This window comes from Melanotaenia boesemani, chromosome 1, assembly GCF_017639745.1.
Source record: "Melanotaenia boesemani isolate fMelBoe1 chromosome 1, fMelBoe1.pri, whole genome shotgun sequence".
NCBI classification, from domain to species: domain Eukaryota; kingdom Metazoa; phylum Chordata; class Actinopteri; order Atheriniformes; family Melanotaeniidae; genus Melanotaenia; species Melanotaenia boesemani.
Window position 1 is genome coordinate 29,178,796 of NC_055682.1, and position 10,170 is coordinate 29,188,965.

General features: G+C 36.1%; 1 protein-coding gene across 1 annotated transcript; it reads left to right on the forward strand.

Annotated features, from left to right (window-relative positions):
- The first annotated feature begins 3,209 nt into the window (after window positions 1-3,209).
- On the forward strand, window positions 3,210-9,407 carry LOC121640944 (secretory carrier-associated membrane protein 5-like). The gene is made up of 7 exons (XM_041986763.1): window positions 3,210-3,337; window positions 3,724-3,781; window positions 3,867-3,986; window positions 4,866-5,022; window positions 6,296-6,397; window positions 7,916-8,033; window positions 8,427-9,407. The coding sequence occupies exons 2-7, from the start codon at window positions 3,775-3,777 to the stop codon at window positions 8,604-8,606; spliced, it is 684 nt and encodes a 227-aa protein (XP_041842697.1). The 5' UTR covers window positions 3,210-3,337; window positions 3,724-3,774; the 3' UTR covers window positions 8,607-9,407.
- Window positions 9,408-10,170: the final 763 nt, after the last annotated feature.

The following is a 10,170-nucleotide window of genomic DNA, read 5'->3' on the forward strand; positions in this document are numbered from 1 at the left end:
TTGCTAGCGTTCGACGCTGTGCCGTAAAGCGAAATGCTGCTGTAAAGTGATGTGACGTTGTGAAGTGTGGTTTCTCAGCTTCGGGATACTGCTGGGCAATAACAGCTCCAGAAATGAACTTAATAAAAGTCACTGTGCCGTCAAAACAAGTCAGAAGAATGTACTTTTAAAGTTGGAAATTGATGTACTGCTACTTTAAAATGGTTTTCAATTTGATTAGAATTTAAGCTGTTGATTATTTTGAGCCATTTTTCTTGTATTTTTATTCAAAGTCTGGCAGATGGTTTTAGTAGGTAACAGGGTTGGACAGTTTCATTGGATATTTATTTTTTAATTATTATTATTATTTGGATGGAAAAATGGAAAAATCAGAAGTGTTTCTAAGCCCATGCAATGATTTCCAGTGCAGAATTGTGTCTGTTTTAATCAAATATTGCCTGAGGATTTAAAGTTTGCATATTGGTTTTCAGCATCATCTTTGCTTGCAAAGGATCCACAACATTCTCTGAATATGTTAACAATCACAGTTAAAACAGATAAACTCCCCCAAAATTGAGGAACCTGTAAGAACTTCACGTTCTTACAGTTTGATTATTTACCCACACAGTCTTTCAGGAACTGAAATCCCTCCTCATTTTCTGACTGATAAACCTTTTTCACCCATTCATGTCGATGACCTCTTGTTAAGTTAATTGTGAGATGTTCGCATAATTATACATATTTTTCAGACTTACTGTCATGATTTTTGACACCTCTTGTTTTATTTTGATTCCTGGCCTTGAAGCATAGCCCTGTGTTTGACATTTTTGCTCGGGCTTGTAACTTCCCGTACACCTGAGCATGTTGGTTAGTTTTAGAGCATACACACACAAAAAAATCATCCTCTAAGTGGAATGCATTACTCATAAATACATCGGTGCTTATTCTACTATGTCAAATCAAAAGGCAGTAGTATCGTGCTTTAGGCCTCATCTGGGGTGCATGACTTGACACCATTAAGAGACCAGCGAATACTGAAGGAAAATGTCTGAACATCTATCTGTGAACTGAAACTCAAAACAAGGCAGAAGCCTATGCACACAGGGATGTTTTAAGAAAATAAAAATAAAATGTATGTCTTGGAATAGATAGATCAAAGGTAGCTAGCTTGTTGGAAATCATTTCACTGGAGTAATTCAGCTAACTCCCATAACTAACTTTGATCTTAATAAAACTGAAGTGATGTAGTTTTTCTCTTGAGTTTATCACTTGTAAATAGTAGAAAAAAAGTTTTCTTTTTCTTTTTATAACTTGTTGTTATAACATTTTCTTCAGGAGGTTAGAAAATATTATATATATATTTTTTATATTTTAGATGTACCTGGGAACACATTCAACACATCAACCAGAGGATTGTTTCATATGACAGCACATTAATGTGCAGCACTGAATGATTCTCACCTCTCTTATGTTAGTCATCATCATTATATCCAACTGAATCTACTATTCTGCTTGCATGAAATTGTTCTCAAAGGTTAATGTACATGTGATTGACTTTTTACTTGGTGGACATTTTCTAGCTTAGATGAGAATAATTTCACTAGAGTAATTCAGCTAACTCCCATAACTAACTTAATGAGTGTTATTTCTACGTTTAAGTTCCACTGTGTTACATTTAGAGAGCTCTAATACCATTATCTTGTAATGAGCTCATATAGAAACTCAAAAAATAGAATATCATGCAAAACTTAGTTTATTTCGGTAATTCAACTTAAAAAGGTAAACTACTGTATTATATGGCTGCATTACATGCAAAGTGATATATTTCAAGGATTATTTGTTATCATTGTCCAGGATCCGTCTGTGTGTGGTGGCTCTCAAAGCACTAACTTCAGTCTCAGTCTACTCCTTGATCCCCCACATTTTCAGTTGGCCTTTTCCTGACGATCCTCTCCAGGCTGCGGTCATCCCTACATCCCTCCTTTTTCTTCCACACTTTTCCCTTCCACTCAACTTTTATTGATGTGCCTTGATACAGCACTTCGAGAGCATCCAACTTTCTTTTTGCTTCTCTGCCAGTGATGGTTTTCTGTACAACTGTCAGGTCAGCAACCTTCCCCATGATTGTGTGTTCTACTGAAATAGACTGAGAGACCATTTAAATGCTCAGGAGTCCTTTGCAGGCGTTTGGATTAATTAGCTGATTAGAGTGTAGCACTTAGAGGCTACAACACTGAACCTTTTCACACTATTCTAATTTTCAGAGATTTTGATATTTGAGTTTTCATAAGCTGTAAGCCATAATCAACAGAATTATAACAAATAAATGCTGAAAATATATCTCACTTTGCATGTAATGTAGCTATATAATATGTTAGTTAACTTTTTAGAGTTTCAAAACTGAAATAAATTAAGTTTTGAGCATTTTGCTTTTAGTTTTACCTGTATACTGCCACAATGAATCAACATGTTTCTGCAAAAGTCCAGAACAACAAAAAACTAAAAATATATAAATAAAAAACCCATTTCTTTCTTTCTTTCTTTCTTTCTTTCTTTCTTTCTTTCTTTCTTTCTTTCTTTCTTTCTTTGTACTAAGCTAGAACAGACTGAAGAATGGTGAACTTTAGGCTGGTTGTGAAAAAAAAAATCCTTCATGTAAATATTTATTTATTACTCATATCGGTTTCAGTTAAGCGCAATCTGCAACACAGCCACTAGATGTCAGTAAATCCTAAAGCTACAATCTGAGCAGCGGCTAACAACTTCCATATTAACCTGGCTAAGAGTCACAATATATCTATACATTCCTTCATTCACAGTGAATTCATGACATACAACCAAATCCTTAATTATATGTAAGAATTAAATAATTAATCAGCATTTGTGTCTTTTTCTCACCACTTCAAACAGAACGTGAACAAGGGAAAGCAGAGCAGCTTCCTTAAAACACAACACGGGTGGGAGAGTGGGACCGAATTTACTGTAAATTTTAAGTGTTATATTTAGGAAGCAGTCTGCACTCAGGCCGACGCGGACCAGATTGTTTTTCTAATCTCCGTGTTCAGCACCATGGACAGGGAACTAAACCGTGATTGGGTCAACAATTCAACGTCAAGGATTAAAGTAATCCGCCTATTGGCCTGAATCAAAGTGACAGCAGACTGAAGCGCGGTGATTGGTCGACGGGGTTAAGATCCAGAATTTATTGCTGCAGTAATACAGCTCAGAAGAAAGTATCATAATAGTCTGAGAGTTTCATTGGAGGTACTGGCGAGTTGGCATTCACTGAGTTCAACAAGCAGGTGAAGTTTCTGTGGGAGAGCACCTTACACAGAGGAGCTGCTGCTCTCTGGAGGAGGTAAGCAGATTATGTTTCCCGTGGAAGCTGTAATTCCCTGCGATGATGGCCAGCTCTCATAGCAATGCAGCGGTATCTTCCATTGCTAGATACAGTTTGCATGTGATTGCCGCATGTGTGTTCCGGTTCGCCGGTGTCCAGAAAACATTTGATGGTCGATTAAACCCGAAAGACTGAGTCTGAATCCAGAAGTCGTGGCTGGAGGTATGACACAGTAAATCCCCTGGCAGAACGCTTCGACGGCGACGATGAGCTAAAACATCCGCTGTTATCGTATTGTATTAGATTTGGTAAAATCCACTCAGTTCACATTGAAATCAAATGAAAACAACCGCAAATACTTGACTCCATCCTTCATTAACCTGAAGATTCTCCTTGTTTGACAGGCTAAAAGTTGATAAGGAGGAGGCTATCTGAACTGCATCAACTGAATCCACATGGCCGGTCAGTTATTAAACAGTCGAGGAAAAAAGTTTTCTGAAAGTGAAAAACATACTAACATTGCCTGTCTTACAATTATGTGTTGCAGAACCCAATTTCCCCCCATTGCCCGAGTTCGTTCCCCTAAAGCCCTGCTTCTATCAAGACTTTGAAGAGATCCCTGAACAGCACCGCAGCATGTGCAAGAAAATGTACCACCTGTGGATGTGTGAGTGATTTCATGCTGAGTTGCTATGGCACTATATCATTAGATCAACCCATACAAGGATTGCATGAAAAGAAACAAAGAAATCTGTAACATCATTACAGAAAAAATGTTTTTATACATTTCACTTAAAAGTGTGTTCTCAGTTGTTGATCAAGTTATTTCAGGGTTGATTTTGGAATTATCAGTAATCATAGATGGCAAGAAGCCAATTAACAGTTGAGCCGTGTGAAAATAATAAAGACAAAACTTTGTGGATGTCAGGTTGCTGTAAAACACTGTAAAGTGTTGACTGCATTCTTCGAAATATTTTCTTTAAGGTATATGACAGGAAATATGTATCTTTCATTTAGAACTACCTTTATTTCAGCTGATCTATTTTCCTCTTTGCAGGTGTCTTCTAAAAAATAAACTAGACATAAAAAGGTATTAAAAGTCCAAGTCTGCTCAGTTGCGCATTCATTCACTATTGTGGTGACTTTCTGGATTTTTCTCTCATATGTTATATGCTTGCATGTGCAGGTGTGATGTGCACGTCAATATTTTAAGTTTTTTCCATTTTATTCTTATTTTATTTGTAAAAAATGTTTGCAGGCAGCCTTTCTTTCTTTCTTTTTTTATTGTGTATTTTAGTGTTTTTGTTTGTTTTTTAAGGCATGTTGCTGCTTTGTTTGTATTTTATTTTATTCTCAGTGGTTTGGCTTCAAATAACAGATTATTTGAGCTAAAATGCTGAACACATTCTTGTGAGCTGGAGCACAAGAATGTGGAGCACATTTTCTTTTCTTCTTTTTTCCAAATCTTTTCTTTGTTTGCATATTTAGGAAGTTAAATAGATGTTTATTTTTTCATCAGTCACTGATTTTTTTTTCTGTGCTGCAGTGAATGGTGCAACACTTGCTGTGAATCTCATTGGCTGCTTTGCTTGGATGTTTGGCGGAGGTGGAGTGACCAACTTTGGACTGGCTCTCATCTGGCTCCTCATGTTTACTCCTTGCTCCTATGTCTGTTGGTTCAGGCCCATCTACAAGGCCTTCAAGTCAGTAAAGTATAAAGTACACATGCTTTTAACAATGTTGTGGCTGATGAAATTGTGGTAGTTTGAAGTATTTAAAAGCCTTTACAGGAATGATTAGTTTTAAATAGGATACCATCTGCTCAAAATCTATATAAATATTATTAGTACATATGGAAAATTCTTGAGTCACCCCTCATTTCTTGACATGTAGCCAGATAAACATCAAATAGGTGCAGCAGTTTATTGAAACATGCAAATATAAACGGAAATACATCAAATAGGGAAGACAATATAAAATAAATTGTAACAAGCTTGAAAATCAATATTTGTTTTGGCAATCTTGATTCTTCAAAAGAGCCTGAACTCTCTTAGGTAAGCTTGCTTGTAATTCTTTAAGCAGGCTTCAGGATATTTCTTCTAGAAAGACAGTTTAAAGCTCTTCTGTGGATGTTGAATGTCTTTTGCTCTGTTTTTTCTCAAGATGATCCCACACTGCTTTAATAATGATGGGATCCAGACTCTGAGGAGGATTCATTACTCAATAAGGCTTGTTGCCACTGATTTTCAGTCCACAACTTGTGTCATCTGGCATACTTCAGTCTTTCGCTTCTATAAGAACGGCTTCTTGACAGACACTCTTCCATTTAGACTACTGTATGTCTGATGAGGCTTTAAGTCAGTTTCCTCAAATCTTTTTTTAATCACACACTGGACATCATGCTGAGTAATGCCAAGTTTTTAGCTGATGTCTCTTTGAAAATGACCTTACTGGTACAAAAATACTATTTTATTCTTGTTAAACAGTTCTATCTTTTTTCAAATGCTTTTGTTAATTCAGCTAAAGAAATTGGAACGTATATGTATTTGCATCAAGCTGATAGTGATAAAATAATAGTAGATATTATTATAAATGGTTCTTAGCTATGTGGTCTGTTATCTTTATACAAACAACTGCTTTATTTATGCTTAAATGATTGAAAAGACAGAGTTACATTTAACAAATAAAAATCACAGAACTGGACTGAAAATCAGGGAAAAAGCAGCTTAAAAAAAAAAACAAAACTGTTTCTAAGGCCTTCAAGAAGTCTGGAGACCACTCAAGTGCTCAAGACCACTTTAAAAGATGGTAAAACATCTGACTGAAACTAAAAGAAAGAAAGAGATAGGGACTTGTAATGTGCAAACAGGTGCCTATCTAGCTGAAACACAAGAAAGCACGCTAGTTAGGCAAGTGTAAGTAGTTTTGCTAGATAGCTGAGTCTAAGTATTCACTGCTCTTCTGTGTTTTTCTTAGGTCTGACAGTTCCTTCAATTTCATGCTGTTCTTCTTTGTGTTCATGGCCCAAGTTGGCATCAGCATAATCCAGAGCATTGGCATCCCAGGATGGGGAGTATGGTACGACTCACAGACAAAACATATGACAACTGTGTTTTTGATTTTTATTTCTTTTCCTCCACATCTGACTTACACTCATTTAATTACACGGCACTTTACAAAACGCTTTAGTCACTTTCTGGTTGGTTTCAAGTAATGATGTTACTTTACTGGGACTAAAAAAGGAGGATGGTTCACAAAAAATAAAATACATTCATTTTACAAAGTGACTTTCACCCTTTTGGTTGCAGCTTTTCCACTTCACAGTTGCTCTCATGACCACAACAGGTTGCAAATTCTTCTACTGTACCTGAAAGTTACGTGTGCCTCCAAGAACACATCGTCCATGGGCATATTTTTATTTTTTATTTTATAAAAAGCAGCAGATGGAGGAAGACAGTCGAAATCTTTTGCATATTGTGTTTCTATATCAACAGCTTTTGACAGACACATAATGATTTTGTTTTGTAGAAAATCTTTCAGACTCCCATTTATCCAAAACACCTAGAGAGAAATTCCAGGTATATCTGGTACAAAAGTCCACTTGGATTCAAGGATACATTTGTCAGTATGTTCAAAGGCTACTACAATCATCTTTGTCCATTTGACCATAACTGCCAATTATGACAACATTTTACTCAAATGTCTACTGAGATAAAATAATGACATTATGCCATTTTACACCCAAAAGGTCAAAGACTAAGTTCACTATACGTAATTAAGTTGTAATGTCTTAAACAACAACTTGGTTTGAGGGCCCTAGTGTTAATCATGAAGCAATAATAATACTAGTTTTTACAGCTTTTTTTTTAATATGCAGCAAGCTCTACCTGACACTGCTCCATACAGAGATATCTGCTTGCATAACTGACACTGAAGTGTAAAGAATTGGTGTTAGACAAAGACACAAATACTCAATTCAAGGTTAACTCTCAGTTTTCTACCACATTTAATTGAAATATCAGTCTGCACATATGAGTAATTTATTCTCTCCTATGCACCAAGTTCCAACAACAAATCCCAAAAGTTCTGTATAAAATCTACTTTTGAGATACTGAAAGATTTCTAGCACCAACAAAACTTTGCTTAAACTCAAACATATCTTTTTAAAGCATGTTTATGCTTTGTCTATTAACATGACAGAAATGGACCATCAAATATTACTCTCATAGAACTTTAACGATCGCCCCCTTTTAGATTTTAAGAGGCCATTAAAGTAATCCTCAAAATATCACCTGACTCAGGCTGATGATTAGAAATTAATAATATGACAGCTTCCATAAAGTTTGTAAATGTCACCACATGAAACTGGATGTTCTCATATATGAGCTGTAAAACTTTAATTTTATATCACAGTGCTTAAGATTTACAATAGCAGTACTACTTAGAATCCAGATGTTCAGTTGTGGTTTCATGAGGAGGACAATCTCACAGTCCAATCAGAGATCAGTCCCCGTTTCTGTTCAGGTTTTATGCCTTTTTAATTACATATTGTTACAGTCATTTCTTTTTAAAAATGTATTTATTTTTTATTTTCAGTGGTTGGTTGGCCACCATCTCCTTCTTCAGCTATAATATTTTTATTGCTTTAATTATGCTGGTCCCTACAATCATGTTCACTGCTGTGGCTTCGCTGTCCTTCATTGCGCTCACCAAGGTAATGATTTACAAGTGCATTTCTGTACAGAAATATATCCATGGTTCCCATATAGAACAGGGATTACCAACTCCAGGTCTCTTAGGCCAGTGTCCTACAGGTTTTAGATGTTTCCCTGCTGCAACACACCTGACATAATTTAATGGGTTGTTAAAAAGCTGCTGCAGAACATTCAAAACCTTCAGGACACTGGTATAAGAGGTCTGGAGTTGGTGATCCTTGGTATAGAATATATGCATTGTCCCACTTCTATTTACAGTTTTAATGAGTTTATATTATTTTCTGAGTAGTGTATCTAATGACCCATAATGGCATTAGCAAAAGTGCTTAAACACATTTATTTTCCACCCATAATGGTGCTAATAACTACTTCTGATCCCACCCTGCCTTCAGATCCATAATTTCTACCGCGGAACTGGGGCCAGCATGTCCAAAGCTCAGGAGGAATGGGCCACGGGTGCCTGGAAGAATCCTCATGTCCAGGCTGCAGCCCAGCAGGCCGCCATGGGGGCAGCTGCTGGAGCCATGCAAGATCAGTACTCCACCCCACAGTATAATGAAAACCAGATGTAGCACTGCTAAGACAGGATTTGTCAAAGATATAATGCCAAAGTTTAAGTTTGGAAGATCAAAGCCATCTCCCCTCATAGAGTCCATTACAAAGTTCCTAATGTGCACTATGAAAAAAATCCCTCTGAACATAAGTGGGAAGTTGGTTTTTGCCTTCCTTTATTGAAGGGCATGCAAAATATTTGTAGTATTTTACATAATTTCATATGTTTATTTATTTGTTCATTTTCATTTGGAAATGAAAATAGTTCTCAGTTAGTGTTTTTGTAGCAGCTCCGTTATGAGAGCCACGTGCTAATTTTATTACCTGCAGTTCTAGGAAGTTTTGTGAATGAAATCGAAAAAGAGCTTTTTCTCATCTTCGTATATGTTTACTTCAGTTGTTAAATATTTTTTAGGTCTTTTTCTTTTTTGTGTTCTGTTTGGATGATTAACTTTTTGCTGTGTAATATTAGTTTTTTCTTGTGTTTATAAGTGAACCAAAAACCCCATAAAAATTTACTTCATTTTAAATGATGTTACTCAACAATTTCAGCAAAATTACTATATTTTTCACAAAATTTATTTATCAGTGATTGTACAATGGAATGAAAAAATGCGGCAGTGTTCACAGCACGTCTCTGTTTTACAATAAGAAACAGCATCATTGCAGGTTTTCATGTGGTTCTAAAAAGTGATTGATCACTTTAAATATAAATTAATTTGGAGCTGATTGTATCTTATACAGAAAACACACAAGTTTAAATCTGTTTTATGGTTCTTTTAATTGCTGGAAATAAAAACGAGTTAAATGCACAACATGATCATTTGAAAATGTAAAAACTCTTGCTCTGGATGTCAGTTTAGCACTTGCTTTTTGTAGGATTATACATCTCCACTTCTGGTCCCCAAGGACCACTACATTGCAGGTTTTGGACGTTCCCTTGTTTCAACACACCAGATTCATATGAACTAACTCAATTGGCAAGCTGTTTGGAAGATCTATTTTATTTTAATTTGGTGTGTTGGAGCAAAAGATCTAAAACCTGCAGGACAGTGGCCCCTGGACTTCCCTGGATTATACATTTTGAAGGAAATCTGCCTCTTGCAGTTTGGCCATTTGGCCACAGAGGGGCGCTGATGGCTTTAGCATGAAATAATTTCTACACATTACCTTCATTCATCCTTCACCGTAGTTTCTTCTTCTTTTGTGATTGGTATTACACTAACAGGGGCTTACACATGGTTATTTTGTGCAGAAGTGCTCAGCAGGAGAGGATGGGGTCCAAAGCATTCATTCAAACTGAGCTTTTGGAAACAACAAAAATCAACCTCTATTTTATTTAATTTAATTTAATTTTATTTTATTATTTTGGGACGATTAGAATGTTATTTTAGAATTTTATTGCTTTGTTCCTGGTTCAGTCAAGACATTCCACTCAATCATTAAAATGTAATTTTAAATTGTTTCCAATACATTACTCACAGCAAATGGCTCTTCAGTAACATTAAACAGTACTGAAACAGTCAAGCATAAGCAGGAGACTTGTACCTTTAGGTGGCAGCATGGGCCCACTGTAGTGGTCAG